The sequence below is a fragment of the Dufourea novaeangliae genome, unplaced genomic scaffold, assembly GCF_001272555.1.
Source record: "Dufourea novaeangliae isolate 0120121106 unplaced genomic scaffold, ASM127255v1 scaffold162, whole genome shotgun sequence".
In the NCBI taxonomy this organism is placed as follows: domain Eukaryota; kingdom Metazoa; phylum Arthropoda; class Insecta; order Hymenoptera; family Halictidae; genus Dufourea; species Dufourea novaeangliae.
In genome coordinates this window covers 535,461-553,625 of record NW_015374046.1, presented here as the reverse complement: position 1 = coordinate 553,625, position 18,165 = coordinate 535,461, and the positions used below count along the sequence as shown (strand labels likewise).

At 31.7% G+C, this 18,165-nt stretch overlaps 3 protein-coding genes across 3 annotated transcripts; 2 read left to right on the top strand and 1 right to left on the bottom strand.

Annotated features, from left to right (window-relative positions):
* The first annotated feature begins 5,733 nt into the window (after positions 1 to 5,733).
* On the top strand, positions 5,734 to 7,694 carry LOC107189651 (probable queuine tRNA-ribosyltransferase). The gene is made up of 7 exons (XM_015578235.1): positions 5,734 to 5,892; positions 5,952 to 6,041; positions 6,191 to 6,344; positions 6,655 to 6,787; positions 6,867 to 7,028; positions 7,088 to 7,256; positions 7,350 to 7,694. Exons 1-7 carry the CDS (start codon positions 5,734 to 5,736, stop codon positions 7,692 to 7,694), a joined length of 1,212 nt encoding a protein of 403 aa, XP_015433721.1.
* Positions 7,695 to 7,771: 77 nt separating this feature from the next.
* Positions 7,772 to 8,990, bottom strand: LOC107189758 (coiled-coil domain-containing protein 25). Its single transcript, XM_015578370.1, has 5 exons — positions 8,902 to 8,990; positions 8,730 to 8,777; positions 8,562 to 8,653; positions 8,003 to 8,385; positions 7,772 to 7,920 (listed from the first exon to the last, which is right to left on the bottom strand). The coding sequence occupies exons 1-5, from the start codon at positions 8,924 to 8,926 to the stop codon at positions 7,839 to 7,841; spliced, it is 630 nt and encodes a 209-aa protein (XP_015433856.1). The 5' UTR covers positions 8,927 to 8,990; the 3' UTR covers positions 7,772 to 7,838.
* Positions 8,991 to 12,752: 3,762 nt separating this feature from the next.
* On the top strand, positions 12,753 to 14,919 carry LOC107189650. Its single transcript, XM_015578234.1, has 3 exons — positions 12,753 to 12,764; positions 13,200 to 13,571; positions 14,563 to 14,919. Exons 1-3 carry the CDS (start codon positions 12,753 to 12,755, stop codon positions 14,917 to 14,919), a joined length of 741 nt encoding a protein of 246 aa, XP_015433720.1.
* The last annotated feature ends 3,246 nt before the right edge of the window (positions 14,920 to 18,165 follow it).

The following is an 18,165-nucleotide window of genomic DNA, read 5'->3' as shown; positions in this document are numbered from 1 at the left end:
TGGGAGGAAAATGTTTTTAACAAAAGTTAAATGATAGAAAGGGGTCATCATATTATTACAAGTGATATTCTATTGGAGATCTGACAGTCACTTCAGTTTTTTTTTTTTAAACGAAATATATTTTTTTAATGTTTTTGATAGTGGTTGTTACGATTAACACAATGACCTGTAATATAAATTGTATAAATAACGGTTAAAGAACTCAATATTACGGAAGGCATTCAAAGTGATCAGTATCTGTGCAACACTGTAGAGTATTCTAATATTAAACATTATTGTATGTTAATAATCAGCCTTCAGAATGTAATAATGTTGTTATATTCAAATCCTCAGTTATAAAATTATGGTACTGCAAATAGGTTATCACTTTGAACATATTCTATAAAGGGTAATGCTCTTTGTTTTATAAGTTGTTGCTTGCTCACCGCTACTCGGCTCGTGTACAAGTGTACAGGATAGACTGGAATTATTTGTTACGAGCTTGACTGTCGTTGCATATCATGTATTATATTTGTATCTGTGTATTAATAATAAAATTCACTTAACTAAAACAGTTTCGATATGTAATATAGAGAATATAAAAAATCGTTAATTACGTTCATTAATGTAACGTTGATTAATTCATAGAAAAATGTATAATTTTCCGGTTGATCTTTTTTTTGTTAAATATATTTCCTACAATGCATTTAAAATGCTTTAAATAAAATAACATCTGTTAGAGAATTATTATTATAATATAGTTAGTTACACATAGCTCATATTTGATGCGTTTCTGATTGAAACAATCTATTATCCGTTGCCTAAGTTGTCACGCATAGGTATCAAGCGAGCTCGTAACGAATTAATGGATTTTGAGAAAAGAGAGAAGGAGAAGGAAAAAAGTAGTGGTGTTAGCGACGGACTGTTAACGAATAGGATAAATTCAACTGATATCGAAAGGATAGGATAGCTTTTTTTTTTTTCGAAACTGACCTTCAACGACCATGCATAACTTTGTATTGCAGATCCTTGTGTTTGTTTTAACGGTTGCCATAAAAAAATAGTTAAAGAAATACAACATTCAATTTGAAAAAAGCAGAGGCAACTGTCTTAAATCCGACGTTCCATTTATAAGAAAATTTTAATATCACCGTAACAATGACCCGTCTCTATTGCATAAGTTTTGTTGAAACTACTTTCTTTTTATCAAATCTTTTTATCATAGTGTCGAGGATATTAAAGACGTCAATTCGTTTTGATACACCTTGTATAACGATTACAGACAGGTCTTACTTTCTTGTGCTTATATAAAGTAATTAATGTTACACTGATCAAATAATCGTATATCAATTTGACCTTACTTACGAAAAATATTTATTTTATATTCAATAGAACTGTAATAGTTAAACTTCTTTCCGTCAATAGTTTCGATCGTGATTTACGTGGTTTTGTACCTTGGAATGTTAAATTAACAAAAATGTTAAACGTTTTACTGTATTTGTACATAGAAAAGAAAACTCGTGACTTTCAATTAATTTTATCAATTTGTCTTCTTAATTGCAGTACCATAAAAAAAAGATGAGAGCAGCTTGTGATGGAAAAATCAGATACAAATGAAAATATTACAAAATTTCACCCATAGATAAAAAATAATTTTGAAGCAGATATAAGTGTACAATTCAATTTAATCTATAAAGAGCAGAAAACAAAGTGAGTAACTGCCAATTTTATTCACTTTAGATGTGTGTCGCTTATTTTTTTAAGTAAGTAAAGGAAAAAACACTGTGATGTAAATGTAAATCTCTGAAATATATTTCTTGAATTTGCCATTAGCGAAACTAAAAGTGTAAATGTCTCCAGTGGAGCTATAAGCGTCTTTGGTGGTATATTGAGTTTGCAAGTGTGAAAAATAACGAAAGTTGCTCAAATGGAGCGATCGTTGCTATGAAACATTTGAGATTCGAATAAGTGGACGTTGATTTTATATAAATACTTTATATTCATCGTTTTGAAACGTTTGTTTCTAAGTCATTTGAGAACGCGTTATTGCGACTTTGTTATTCTAAGAAATATTTAGATCACCTGCTGGCCATGGGTGAACTTCTTTTTACATAACATTCGGCATTGAACCCAATATATAATACTCTTTTAAACCAAGAAAAGTCAAACTGCGAGTATGTGTACATGTAAATGTTTTATTTTATTTTATATTTTTACAAATTGTATAGCTTGCGTTTGATCAACAGAATGTTACGCATTAAATCAGAAGTACTCAAACTGCATAAATTCACTGTTACGTTCCTAAACATTATCTTAACTTTTCTCTCCTTTACTCTAATATTTTTAGCTTAGTTCCATGCAGTTGTCACAGTTGAGATTGCTATACATTTTTTTAACTAATGGTCAGAAGTCCCATCTATGATCTGGTTTTAAATTTAATTACATACCGCGAACATTATCAAAGTTTAGTCTACAGAATTTAAAGTTTGATAACTTCTGCTTTAAATGAAAACAAATATGCTCTTAAAGACGTAAAGTCGTATACTTAAATTTTGTACTGAATGCTACATCGATAATAGTGCTATATAATTATTACTATGGCAAATCCCTTTCGCATATTATTTTGTTCGTCAATGAAATCCAAATTAACATAAGACCGCCGCCACTTTATATTTTGCTATGGCGCTATTGTTTGGGAATTTTACGAATTGGATAGTTGTTTAATTGATTTTCAATTCTACGCATTACGATTAATTAACTTTCAAAGTTGGAATGGTAGATATTTCATAGGAGACGTACGTAACGATTCATCGTTCGCAACTAATGAATTCTTTCATTTAAAATTATTTTTTAGATCGAAGTCTTAATGATGCGTTTGACATTGTAAAGTATTAAATTTTTATAAAATATAGAATAGTAAACATAATTTACTCACAAATGATTATAAAAAATGTAATATGTTACGTAATATGATTTTTGTCAAATCTTGTCTTTTAACAGTTAGAGTGACATATAGATGGCATAAACCAAATTTCTGTTCTTATATGAATCAATTGTTAATCATTGAACAATTACTGCGACAATAAGAACTAATTTACTTGATATTTACACTTTTGCGAAATTAATTCTTATAAATTTATTTATATTTGATGTACAGTATTACCGTTAAATAATATATATTTCGCAGAAATTTGGTTCATGCCATTACTATACATATACATATATGGCATTACATTACTGATAACACTTTTTTATCGCCATTTTACATATTATAATTGAATCGACAACTTATGGGAACCCAATGAACTTAAAAAGTCCCGTGAATCTAGATAACGCTAAGCATGTATAATGCTTTTAAATTTCTAAGCATGTCTATATTAATCTTTTAATGCATACTTTGAATAGACATACTAATCCAAATCTTCAGAGAACATTCTTTAAATTTAGGAAGCAATTCTTTTTTAATAAAGTGGTAGACCGGTATGTTATTACAAAGTTTTAAGAGAAGTAAGAAAATGAACTGAAGAATAGTTGATCCATTAGGGAGGTTTTTAAGTATAACAGAAAATGCCAAGAAAAGTGTGCATGTGCGTGTGCGTGTACCAGTAGTTGCGTATGACACAGGGTGTCGAGTGTCTCCGATATACATTGAGGTATTCATAAAGATATTTACCATAAGAATTGAAGAAAAGCCGACATTCTCTGGAAAAATCAATATCCATTGAGTATTTATTAAAAAATGTTGCTCAAAGTTTACATAAAATATCATTAGATACCTTCAAAGACAATGCGTTTTCTGTTTCTCATCCTACGTACTATCAGTATTACATTTTACCTTAACAAGTCTATCCACTCATCCTTAGTAAGTATATGTTGTGCGTACACTGACTTTTTGTTATATGTTGAAATATTTATACGAGCGGCAAAAAACAACTCAAATGGAATAAAAAATGTTCTATGACACTATGTTTGATCTATCTCCGTTTTAAAGTGACAATTCCAGTAAAATTAAAATCTGTTTCTACTTATAGTAGTAAATAGTTAAGGGTATACGACTTTGGGGGTACATTGTAAATTAGTATATAATGAAGTAAAAAGTGTAAATCGTTTCGCTGTGACGCACACGCACACATGCACATGGAAGGACGCATAAACTGTTAGGTCAACAACCTATTTGAATGTTTTTTTTTTGTCTCGCGGTTATACATACATAAGTAATACACCGTCTTAAAGTTATACTATAAGACGCAGGGGTAGATCACACATGGTATCGTAGAACTTTTTTTCTTTAATTTAACTCCCATTATACTACCCTTAAAAATATTTCAACGTATATCGAAAACATTCTATTTATATATTCATATATGTAAGTCCAGTCAACCAAACCTGCAAAGCCCAATTTTGTTCAATGCCTGTTATAAAGTTATGGCTACAAGTTTAATGCAAGATTTTCTATAAACAACTTGCGCGCACATTGGCAGCAACATATGCATCAAATTGGCTTGCGCAGACTCTGTTCCGTTTTTGCTCTTAATTTGACACAGGTTATATTGCAAGACTTGCTGCCAATTTGTTTTAGCATTGCTTGCAAAACCCAAGTCAAATGCGGAAACAGGTGGCTATGGTTTTTTAGACAAATTTTGTCATTATTTGCTGGCAATTTGCTTGAAAATTGCATACAACTGGTTATCAGGGTGTATTTATATTTTTATGTGGCCCTCTGAATTTAACGCAATCGACGTGCAAATAAGTTTTTATATATTTTTATTTAACCTTTTCGGTGCTTTTCGGTGCGAACGACGAGTATACAAGTGCAAAGTGGTCCACAGAATGCTCACTTTCTATGTTGATAGTGTAACGTGCCTTAACAAATAATTATCTTTTTTTTTGGAAATAATTCATTATTTATAATTATAGTTTATATACTTATGAGGATTTTGAGTCTGGATTAGAAATTGAATCATTCCGAAAAATAAATTTATCTACAAATCATAACATGTATGAAGATTCGGATGATGATGTATAATTGTTAGGCCCATTATGCCGAATAAGTGTAGAAAAAGGAGTATTCTAAGCACATCGCAGTCAAAAGTTGGTAATGAAGTGGAAAATAGGTTTCTGGAATACCCGTGGTCACGGCGAAATTTGAATCCTATAATACATTTTTTCAACGAAAATAATTCTGGTGTTAGGTGGAATTTTCTTAATCATCTACATATTTTGATTATTTTCAATTATTTTTCTTCGCAGCCGGCAAACTCGCGCTCACATTGGTTGGAGTTTTTCGTTAATATCTGGTTAACAAAGCCTCGGATAACATTTTTGCTAAGAAAAAAGTTGTTTCAAATCATACCAGGAACCCCTTATTTCCGGGTGTCGAAGCTAATTTGGGACATCCTGTGTATGCTATGGTCTAGAGTGTCCAGACTCTGCCAATCTTTCCATTACCAGCCGTTACATTTGGTTACACTGCATTACACCGGCATTGACGCCATTGACCGGCAGGTAGAAGCATCCATTTACCCAACAGTGTATGTTTTCTGCATGTAATGAATTAGTACATGAAGTTACTTAGGAAATAGGTAGATATGATTTTTTAAACGTGAACCTGTGGCCTTAAATGTAATCTACAAAATATGTGTTATTTGTAGTAATATTTTGTTATGTATACAAACATACATAACCGCTTATAAAAGTTCTTTAATGGTATTATATACATAAGTTAAAAACTAGATATTACTATCAAAATTTACTATGGAAAAACTAAACTTACAAAAAGCGACAACTGTTGCAAAATCACCGTTACTTTTTGAAATATTTCATGAATGTCAAACAACAAAAGCTAGAACTGGAAGAATGAGTCTTGTTCATTATGATGTAGATACACCAGTGTTCATGCCAGTGGGAACACAAGTAAGTGAAGCTGTGAAGTAGTTACAACTTATGCATATATTCGAACTTTAATATTTTAGGGTACTTTAAAAGGTTTATTGCCTCAACAATTAGAAAAATTAAATTGTCAAATTATTCTTGGAAATACATATCATCTTGGCACACGACCCGTAAGTAGAGGATATTACAGCACTTTTTAAACTTAACTCTCTGTGATCCCCAATATTTGTACTACTTCCATTGTCCCCTGGGTCTCCTTTTAGGGGATGAAAAGTTTAAGAAATAGAATTTTTTGTCAATGAAATTGTTTATTTTTTAGGGTATTGATATTTTGAAAAAAGCAGGTGGATTACATAACTTTATGAATTGGAAAAGAGCTTTATTAACAGATTCTGGAGGTTTTCAGATGGTATCATTATTACAACTTGCATGCATTCAAGAAGATGGCGTTGAATTTCGATCACCATATACTGGTAGTTAATGTTTAAGAATACAGAATCAGTTTACATTTAACAATAGAACTACCAACGATAAACGCATATCTTTTTCAATCGATCGATAAATGTGGCAAACTTTTAAAAATTTACAAATTTATAAATTAACTAATTTCTTTAATGTCGTATCGTAGTAAAAGTTACAAAAGATCTGAGAAAACGTATTGTTATAACATTTTAATCATCGTTGTAAAAGTGTATTGGCAAATCATTTTGACTTGTTTGGTAGTTCTAGTATTAATTACACATAAAGAGCTCTAGATTTCAATAAATTTCTAGTATTTCGTAGGATCCACATGCATATTGTCACCTGAATATTCCATAGAAATACAAAACATAATAGGTGCAGATATAGCTATGCAGCTTGACGATGTAGTTCATAGTACATTAAAAGGACAAAGAGTAGAAGAAGCAATGAACAGGTGCGATTGTGTTTCTTATAAATATAGTTATCATTGACATTTATTGAAACATGTTTTAGTATTGAATACTTAATTTTAGAACATGTAGATGGTTAGACAGGTGTTTAAAAGTTCATGGCAAATCGAATGAACAGAGTATATTTGCAATTGTACAAGGTGGTCTTAATGCTAAGCTCAGATCCGAATGTGCAAAAGAACTTGTTCAGCGCAAAGTCAATGGTTTTGCTGTTGGTGGATTGAGGTATTAATTTATACAGTATTATGTAAAAAGTTATTTAAATTTGCATTATTGTTTCTTAGTGGTGGAGAAAGTAAAGACGATTTTTGGAGAATGGTACATCTTTCTACAGACATACTTCCAAGAAATAAACCACGTTATTTAATGGGTGTTGGATTTGCTGTTGATTTAATTATTTGTTCTGCACTGGGAATAGATATGTTTGACTGTGTCTTTCCTACAAGAACAGCGGTAATAATAGACTACATTTTCAAAGAATCAGTAACAGTTTATATAAACTATTATTAATCAACAATCTTCATTAATTATATATATCTCTTTCAGAGATTTGGCTGTGCATTAATACGTACAGGTCAAATAAACTTAAAGCAACTTCAGTATCGTAAAGACATGAGACCAATAGATGAAACATGTGAATGTAGTACATGTAAAACGTATACACGCGCGTATCTACATCATATCGTGACGATAGAAACAGTTGCATGTCATTTATTATCTGTTCACAATATTGCATTTCAAATGAAATTAATGCAGGACATTAGACGAAGTATTGAAGAACAAAAGTTTCCAGAATTCATACAGCAATTCATGTTAGATTTATATCCTAACAAGGAATATCCATCATGGATAATTAATGCTTTAAAAGCTGTTAATATTAAATTGTTATAGAAAGATACTATTTTTCTAATAATATTTATTCAAATAATATCAATGTAGAAATTTCAAATTTTATTCTTTGTGTTAGACATACATTTCTATTATCCAAGACTATAGTAAATTAGGCACAAAATATAAATGTTGTAAATAACTTTATCACATAAAATCATCTGAATCATACCCACTGTTTTCAGTATTTGATATCATATTGGACGCATTGAATAAAGAATTGTAGCTCCTGAAAGAAAGTAAAAATTATGATATTTTAAAATGTTTTATGAAATTAAAATTTTTCAGTAATAACAAAGTTTGTAACTTACCTGATTTCTGCTTCTTCCTGTTTTTGCTTCTCTTCTGCTTTCTCCCTTTCTTTTTGCTCTCTTTGAAGTTTTTTCTTATCTTCTCTTTCATTTCTATCTCGCTGTTCCCTTTCTGCTTGAAAATTCACTTGCTCTAAACGTTTTGTTTTATTCAATCGATTGATAATAGTATTTATTCGTTTAGCAACATGAATTTTACGAAGATCTTTATATATATGAAAAGCAACTTGTCCTACTTCCATGCCCTGAGTTTTTTTTAAATTAGACCACATTGTATATACAACATCGACATTATTTAACTTGTTGCCCTCTACACTATTTGCTTTTACTAATTGTGCAACGTCTTCTAAAACTGTGCTTGGTATATCATCGATTGTCTGGCCCTATAAATCATATATAAATATATAACAAATTAACAACATTCGTACGATGTCTTTGAAATATACTGAAGTATTTATAATTTATAGGGATGATATGGGAACTTCATTGTAACAGAAATTGTGCTATGCTACTAAACTGTATATTCTACAATTTTTTTTTAATGAGAAAGAGTACTAACAGGACGAAGACGGAGGTATACATGTGCGGAAGAATATGTATGAATATGAAACCAAACATCTTCTGGCCAACCCCACTTTATAAGATCATCATCTATGAAATCAAACATGAATTAATTAATATGTATGGCGCTTTGAACGTTAAGAAAATTTTAATATATATCACTTACTTTCATATTTATCAACTCCCATAAATAATGTTACGGGTGGTTGTACAACTGCAATTTGAAATTAACTGTTATTCTAACCTTATTGTTTGTTTTTCTCACATTATTAGAATAGCAAACAAGTTTGATATAAATACAATAACTATGGAACCTACAACATGATAAAGAATAGTACCTTCGCTTGTAAAATAATATACCATTGTTATTTTAAGACTTTCAACTAAACACGCGTTATGATGTTATCTGTCAAATTTTAAAATGAGGAAATTCAATAGACATAGTTATAAGCATGATAAGTAGAGATGGCGTGAACTGCTACTTGTGAATCACTCGTGATTCGATCACGTTCGTTCCCAATCACGGTGATTTTTCACAGTGATTCGTAATTTCTCGTGATCGTTTTTGATTGGTGGAGAAACCTAACAGTTCTTTACACGCGACACATAATCTGTATATTTTATATTAACGACATCGAAACAAAAATTCGAGTTATATCGTATAAAGTGAAGGAATAATTAGAAACAATGAAGAATAATGAATAAATTAATGATTATAAAATATAATCTACATGTTACCTAGCAAATCATTCTTTTAGAATTTCTTGCTTTTTCTAGTGATTGTTACAAACACGAATAGTAATGTAATTCATCGTAAAAACATATTGAATACGTTTTTCTGTTTAATGATCAAGGACTTACGATCGCAGTGAGCGAATTCACTCTAGATAAAAAAATTGCATTCACGGTCGTGAATGAGGTTAAATCACGACCGTGATCGTGATTCGGCGATCACTCTGATAAATCACCGTTAGTGATTTTGCACGTCATCTCTAATGATAAGCATTAGTAGGATATTTTGTATCATCATATGTTTCCTTAGAGGTCGCTGGAATACAATTGAGTTGTGAAGTCTACTCATTAGATAGCCCTGCTTACACCACCGACTAGGTATAGGATAGACCTATCATCTTATGGGACTTCGTGTCTCATGTTCTGAAATACCGATAGTGTAAAATGTCAGGGATTTTCTGCTGCCCTCTACGTTAGGAGAACGGTGAATTTGTGAACTACGTTAAATCTAAGAAGGGACCATGGTCGTGACCGGATTCTCTTCTGTCCGTTCGCTATAAAGTAGACGTATTAGAAAGGAGTCTTGGGTTCTAATCCCGACGGACCTATATTAGTTTTTCTTCGCGTACAAAAAAATTATTGCGTTTAATATTGTTTTTATGGATATGTATATGTATTATTATGTACATTTGAGTAAATTATTTTATTATTCCATTGTTATTACAACAGTTTAACAGTGACAACGAACGCATGCATATTTTCAAATGTCGGACTAATAGTATATTTTTATTCTATATTATTACATATAAGTGAGTAATACGTATCAAAAACGTAATCGAAACACAGATTTTTATTACACCATAAACATCGCATAAAAGATATTTCGTTATATTGACATTTGTAATAATTATGGATGTTGCAAGAAAATCAATATTATTGACATTATGGAACATATAACGAAATATCACTGTAACACTTAAAAAAGTTTTAAAGTTCCATTTATATCATTGTCCTGTGAAAATGTTCATACTTCCAGCAACATTCATATTCCAATCAAAGAATTTACAGAATAAGGAAAAGGAATCTAAAGTAATTTTCAGTAGTTCCATACATCTTTATCTCGAATACTTTTCTAAAACATTCAAAGTACTAGACATTTTTACACTTTGAATCTCATATCGATTTCTAAAATAATCCTAGTTCGATGTAATATAGAACGTGGTTTTATGAGATAGATTCGAAGTTCGCAGCCATTAGCTCGATATTGTCATCAGTTTAAAGTACTTTACCGATGATAATACCGATTGCCCAGGCCTCACCACGAGGAGGTTGCTGCGAGTGGAGGCCCAAGGCAGGTAAATCTTAACTATGTAATACTATCTGTACTAAAATCCCTCGGCGGATTACTTCTTTCATGAGCCTAAACCTATAAAAAACTAAGTTCCCTCGTCGGTTGTCTTCGTTCTTCAGCTTAGAACTAATATTATCTTAATATTCTAATTAATACGAATTAATGCTATTAATACAAAATAACTTCAACTAAACGCAACGTAGTCGCTAATACTCAAACGAAAGAGATAGACTAATTATATATTTTTCAAATATTTAACAATTAATATTTAATAACTTTTTAATATTTACAAATTATACAATGTCTGAACTCTTTGATAGTTACTAAGGGAATGTTATAAACAAGAATATTTTATGGAAAAATGGAACATTTTAAATTGTCCGCGGAAATATATATACATACAATAGGCCCTTTGTTTATGCAATAGCAAAGGTTATTATATTTGACTATAAAATTAAGTTAATAGTTGGTCGCTTTGCCTTCTTTTTTAAATAATTTCCACACATCTTCGTGGTATAGATTCTGTCATAGACATGTGTAATAGACTGCGCGGTCTTATGGTAGGGATGATGTCGGCACAAGAAAGAGAGAACAATAACTGAAGTATCCATTCTCTCTTTCTAATGGGGTTGTTGGGGCTCGTTATTAATGGCTGGTGGGCTGTATGCCGTACTATTATTTAATGCTTTATACTATTTATTAATTTTGCTAAATACATATATCTATACAAACTACATGACATACGCAAGTTTTAACGTATAATAAGTATATTCTTTTCATCTCTCATAGCATACATGTATGTAACGTGATGGCATACCCGAATAGCACCGAAATGGAACGAAGTTACCCGATTTATAACTAACCACCCCCTTACCGCGAATCTTACTCCCCCGCTCAGTTCATGCTCCGTCTATATATGTCTATGGTTATTCCATGTTTTGTGGATGACATCGAATAAATCAATTAAATTTTCATTAAAAAAAAAATTCAGCTTTTTAGCTGAAACTACCTTTTTCACACCATTCCATGACATTTTGATTGGATTTAAATGCAGTAATTGACCCGGTCACTTCATAACATTAACGTTATTATCGTGAACAAAATTGTGTTGCTTTGCGAGATTTGTTTTTCGTGAATACTTAATTACTTTTCTAATGCTAACTGTGAAACACTTGAGCGGCATACAGAGGTTGCAACATGCGGCGATTCATAGGCATCGACTCCTAGGTTTCATGAAACAGCATCAGCTCTTAAAACTCCCCACCTGTATGTATTTTATACCATGTAGGTGGGATGCACAAAATAAAGTCACACATTTTTAATAATTATTTACATATTTAGTTAACACTAAAACTAACAATAGAAAGATATAAACATAATTCTTAAAAATAAATAAAAATACAGAAAGAAAAAAATTTGGAGACTGATTAAAAGCAAGAGTACATTATGTACAGATACCTGTAGTAAAAATCTATATAAACTTTCGCAGCAATTTATAATGCTATTCTTATTTTTTGCTTCAATTAATAATAGCAATTCTATTTGCTGTTATTTTCTGTAAAGATATTTTTCATTTGATGTTTCAGGATTATTAGTTGCAGTAGAATGTTAAAACTAAACAGCTTAATACTAATACAATTTCATTTAATGCTTTAACGTGTAATGAGGATAGTATTGTATTTTTTGTACTGAGTTACGTTGCGTATTGCATTTCGGTCCAAGTATTTATTTCTTATAACATAAGATTTTACTATCAGACGAATGTTTTTTTTACATATCTTTTACGTATTCTGAGAAGACCATCAGGCCATCCCTGGCCCCTATCTATTTAGTTACAGCAATGGTGTTATTGTCAATAATAAGGAGTATACTGATTATAAATAAGAAAAAGTTAAAGACCATTAGGAAATTGGCAAAAAGACAGTTACTTGAGAGTAACAAATTTTCTAATTCTGCATCTTTAAAAGGACTGAAAGCAAACGAATTATAATTAATTATTTACGTATAAACGAGTATAATGCTTACCGACATTTATTGGAAAAAATTCGTCCAAACACTAAAAAGCAAAATACATACAGTAATAACGAATGGAGTTATTGCAGAAGAATGACTATGGGCGTAAAATGTATATTACCTATGTTAAACTTTATGACATAAATAATATAATATAATTTAATATAATGTAATATAATATAATGTAATGCAATACAATATAATACAGTACCATATAAAACGAATAAGAAATTAGAGGTCAACATAAATTGCGAGAAAAACATCTGCGTCAGAGTCGAGCCCGTCGAGCCTTGCTCACCAATAGGACGGGACGGGAATCTGATAATCTGATCCTGTATCGACGCAAGACGCAAGACGCAAGCCGTTGCTGACTCCGATGCGTCGATTCCAACCTACACACGTTGCGACTTGCGTCCTGAAACCTAGGAGTCGATTCTGTAGGCCGCTTTGAAGCACAATAAGTTAGTGTTTTGTACAATATTAAATTTTTATTACATATTTTGTGTATTAAAAATGGACTTGAATAAAAACTTTTTGAAGGAGTTTATTAATATTTATAGAATGAACCAGTGTTTATGGAATAACAGAAGTAAAGAGTATACCGATAAAAAATTGCGAAATAAAGCGTACGAAGAACTTCTACAAAAATGTAAAGAATCATATCCAGCTGCCAATAAAGAGTTTGTGATTAAAAAGATTCATACTTTGCGATGCAGTTTTCGAAGAGAACTAAGGAAAATTCGAAGATCAAAGGCAAGTGGTTGTTCAACCGAAGATCTGTATGTACCAAGTTTATGGTATTATGACTTAATGAAGTTCATCACAGGCTGTGAAGTACGACATAGAGGAGTATCAAAGTTTGATGATGAAAAAGAGGAAAATGAATCAGTGAAAAATGATATTCAAAACGAAGTAAGTCATTTTTTTATTTAAAGACAGAATATTATTAAAATATTGAAAATTATATGTCTAATGGAATTCTATTATTGAATGTCATTTTGTCCTGGAATAGTACACTACTTTCATTATTAAAATAAATTTTATATTGATCTTTAATTTCTTTAGCCCTTGTAGTTGTTCCTTTTGCAGTACTAAGGAACAAATCCAAACAGATTCCATTTTGATGTTAGTTCCCAGGTATAATTGTTGCACTTTCAAATTTTTCTACATCATTATAGTGACTTGGTAAATAGGTTGTAGATAATATGCCACTCATATTATGGAGAACACAACTCGCCAATACCATTCTGTCAACATTTTCAATATCAACACATATGTCTGTTTGAAATACTCAAAATCAAGGAGCCATAATGCCAAATGCATTGTCTATAATTTTTCTTGCACAACTTAGCCTATAATTAAAAATATTTTCTTCATTCGTAAGGCTCTTTTGAGCATAAGGTTCTAATAAATTTTGGAGGACTAGAAATGCTTTATCGGCCACAAGAATGAAAAGTAGAGAATATTGAGTACCATCAGGTATTTCTAGTAACAGTAAATTAAAAGCAGTGTTTATTAGTTTTTTATAAAATTTTGTTATTTGTAAAACTTCTTCATCTCATATACGTTCATTACTACCAATATGAATAAATATAAATTCATAATTAGCCTTAACAACTGTTAGTAATATTACACTGAATTTTACTTTGTAATTATAATAGAAAAATCAACTATTTGAGGATTTTATGATATTAATGTGCTTGCCATCTATACCTCCACAGTATGTATACAAATTGCATTGTTTTTTAAACTCTTTGGCAAGTGCTTTCCATTCTTCTCCATTTTTTGGAAATCGAAAGATAATTCGATAATGAGAACAAGACAAAATTGCAGTTGTTTGGCTATATCAGCAAATTTGGTTATTTGTTTTTATTTTGTCTAATTTCAAATTTTTGTGTTTTAGGATAGCGAAGATAGCAACACTGTGTCAGAAACTCCTTCCACTAACTGTAAACAAAAAAGTAATGTTGAACAAGATTTGTCGTCAATAGCCACTATACCCTTACAGCAACATAATGTAGCTGAAGCAATAAAAAATCAAATTGATGATAAATTTGATGTTATGGGGAAAAAAATTGCATTTGATTTGAGATGTATTGATCAACATCAACTAATTATTGCTGAAAAATTAATTAGTGACACAATTTATTATGCAAAACTAGGCAGACTGAACGAAAATGCAACTATAACTGTTCCACAAAAACATCAAATGCCTTATTCAACAAATCTTCGACAGAATGTTTCCTCTTATAAAGGGTGATCCAATAAGAGGTGTAAGATTTGTTTTGTACTTGAAAATACAAAGTTACCTGAAATATTAAACTTTTATTGTACTGATATATTCAGTAGGGATATAAATTATCTATGGGAAATAGATAAACAATATCATGCAAATGGCCATCTTTACTCTTTTTGCCGACCACAGCTTCTTTGACTAATCTTTGCGTAACATTTTCCAACATAATGGATTGTATTTCACCAATAGCTCGTCGCATATTATCCTTCGGATGTTTCATAGTTTAGCATTGTCAACGCGAGTCTGGTCCTTCACATGACTCCAAAGAAAGAAGTCCAGTGGTCAAAGAAAATGATTTTGTTGCAAAAGTCAGCATCAACATCTTTATTCTCCAGCCTTTAACTGACGAATATGTGGCGCTGCAAATGGTCTGCTGGGTACAGTTCTTGAGTTAATGTAATTTTGGAAGCATGCAATGCTGATCTTTAGTTAAAATTCATTGCATTAAACCGTACGAAAGATTAATTTCCTGTGAACTACGGTGAAATGACATTTTTGAAACGTTCTTGACACTTTCACTCAGAGTAGCAATGTTTTCGTTCGAACGAGCATTGCGGCTTCGCACCGGTACAGGACTACAGGTGTGTCAAATACTGCGTAGCAGAAGCGTTGACCGCGCGCAGGCAAGGCGACCGTCGTCATTGAGTACCACTGAAGCAGTCGCGTGTTTGCTGAACTGTTTCACTTCTCTATTGAAAAAAAAATAGATTTTGTAATTTTCCTTGACACCTTCCTTAGCAGAAAGGTTTGCTCTATTGTATGCTATGATTAGATTGTTTTCTAGAACCTTAGTTTTTGAAATAAATCAAAGAGTATCAGCAAAAATTGGTGCGTTTTCGGTGTCCTTTCCACTTTGATCATTTTTTAAATATATTTAGATGTCTATAATATAACAACAATTTACATCATTTTGTTCGGGAGAGTCCAGAGAATTATTTGATGTCAAAAGAAACTGAATAACTATTACTGTAAAAGCACACCTCCAAATTTGAAACTGCATTTTTTTTTAAATTTATTTTTCCAAAAACTGGACATTCTGGGAAGAAACGGGTTGCAGATTCATATTTATTAGTACATACAGATCTATCAGAAACAACTATCAACGGTTACGGGATATTTTTCATATTTTACAACATATTGACTATGTTGCTGCCAATCTGTGCAGAAGTTGTTTATAGTAAAAGTTGCATCAAATCTGTAGCCATGCTGAGTACATAACCCAGTGGTGGGCAAAGTTGGCTCTCGGGAGCTAAAACTTGTCTGCACCATCGTTCACCGTTACCATGGAGTGACAGAGACAAGAGTCTGGGCTTCTTTGTTTCTACGAAGGCACACGGTGCGAAAGGAAGGTTGGAAGGGGAAACAGGCGCGTGAGGTGCCCTTACGCTGCCCAGCGGTGGCATATGGCACAACCTTATAACAGGTACAGTAGGCGCTCGTTTATTGCACTTCTGGGGCTCGTAGAGGGTTAAATTTTCAGAAGTATGCATTAAACGAGCTCTAATTTTCAACTACCCGCGCGCTTTCCCCGTTAATTATCCGTTGACTTGTTCGACGTAGCTGTATATGTATAGGGTGGGCTAGATGTACACAGTTTTTAATCACTTTAACTATATCTGTTATTTTTAGAGATATCAAAAAAGTTTGTTCACAAAAGTTAGTGGTGACACATTTTATTAAAACAATATTATGTATACCGGACATTCTGGGATGAAAAATATGCAAGTTAAACGCGACACCGTATGTATTGCGTTCCTTGCTTGTTTACGGTCATAGTCATCGATGTTTTTCGAATTTACAGCATTTGTTGATAACCACGAAAAAATGAACCATGTCAAATTTTAGCTTCCTATCTTGAACCGTTTCCGAGATATGTAATGTCAAACTTTTTAAAAGTTGGACGAAATCACCGGCACAACATAATTACTTCAACTGCAACATTTTGATTATTTTTAAACATAGAGCATTGATCTTTCTCTCATTTTAAAGCCAAAGTAACGCTTTGTGTTGTTAATAAATACAACAATAATTAAAGTTACCTGTTTAAATACCGATTTGATACTGTTCCCACTCTTGGATCAATTTGGCGAAAATACCACTGGATTTCTCGAACCTTCAGCTTTAAAATACTCTTCCCAAAAAGATGCAGCGATTTCGGGAATATTTAAAAAAAAATAAAGATTACCATGATGTAATTCCTGTGTAAATGACACAGGAGTGTAGAACGCGCTCATTTGTATAGAGATATCCATGCAAGGACGTACACACCGCTCTCGTTAGGGGAAAAAGTGATGTAAGTGAGGGGCCTCCTACCATTTAGTTTTGGAAGTTACTGAAATCTATGCCAAATTAACATTCGGTTTAACATTTATTTCAGTACTTGAAATAAATTTACTAAGTGGTAGAAGATTTTTCTTCTACGCCTTTTTCCCTTAGCGGAAACTGAGTTTGCTCGCAAGGACGTACGAACAGACAGCGGGTTCGGGCTGATCTTCGTCGACTGCAGGGTTGTGTTGATTCACGATCTAGCACAGACTTGTGAAATTGCATCTCGGAAACTCTTTATCGTATTGAGTTAATCTAGAAGATTTGCACTATTTGAATAATATTTTTTTAAATTGAAATATCATTATATGATATGGAAAATTAGAAACAAATGTTTGTAATAAACGAGCTTCTACTTCCCGATAGCACATAACGCCTTGAAGACGTCCATTTTACGGCTATTTTAGGTCTAAGGCGTCTTTAAGCCGTCTTCAAGGCGTTATTAGGCGTCATGTGCTATCTGGGCTGTATGTGACTTCCCAAAACAAATGCATAATTTATATTAAAATTATAGAATTTTATTATCTTAGAAAAATGGAATATATTAATTTAAAGTTTAGCAAATAATAATATAGGAAAAATATCACTGTGTTTATCCAAGTTTCAGAAACTGTGGATATCCTTAATGTACGAAGTGTTCATTACAATATTATCAGTTTTTGTTCATTTTCATCCACATTAGTACAAATTGTAAAAAACTTCCGAATTAATCGTGATTAATGATATCGAAATACTTATATTGGAAAACGAAAATACACCGATGTTCTACGTTAAGGATGACGCAAGGATCTCTGTAAAAAACTGTAAAAAACTTCCGAATTAATCGTGATTAATGATATCGAAATACTTATATTGGAAAACGAAAATACACCGATGTTCTACGTT

Coding starts and splice junctions, on each gene's coding strand:
- LOC107189650 (XM_015578234.1), top strand. Junction 13,572..14,562: donor AAAATGATATTCAAAACGAA/GTAAGTCATTTT, acceptor TTTGTGTTTTAG/GATAGCGAAGATAGCAACAC.
- LOC107189758 (XM_015578370.1), bottom strand. CDS start 8,926: ATGGTATATTATTTTACAAGCGAAG. Junction 8,778..8,901: donor ATATTATTTTACAAGCGAAG/GTACTATTCTTT, acceptor TTCAAATTGCAG/TTGTACAACCACCCGTAACA. Junction 7,921..8,002: donor CAGGAAGAAGCAGAAATCAG/GTAAGTTACAAA, acceptor ACTTTCTTTCAG/GAGCTACAATTCTTTATTCA.
- LOC107189651 (XM_015578235.1), top strand. CDS start 5,734: ATGGAAAAACTAAACTTACAAAAAGCGACAACTGTTGCAAAATCACCG. Junction 6,042..6,190: donor ATCATCTTGGCACACGACCC/GTAAGTAGAGGA, acceptor TTTATTTTTTAG/GGTATTGATATTTTGAAAAA. Junction 6,788..6,866: donor GTAGAAGAAGCAATGAACAG/GTGCGATTGTGT, acceptor ACTTAATTTTAG/AACATGTAGATGGTTAGACA.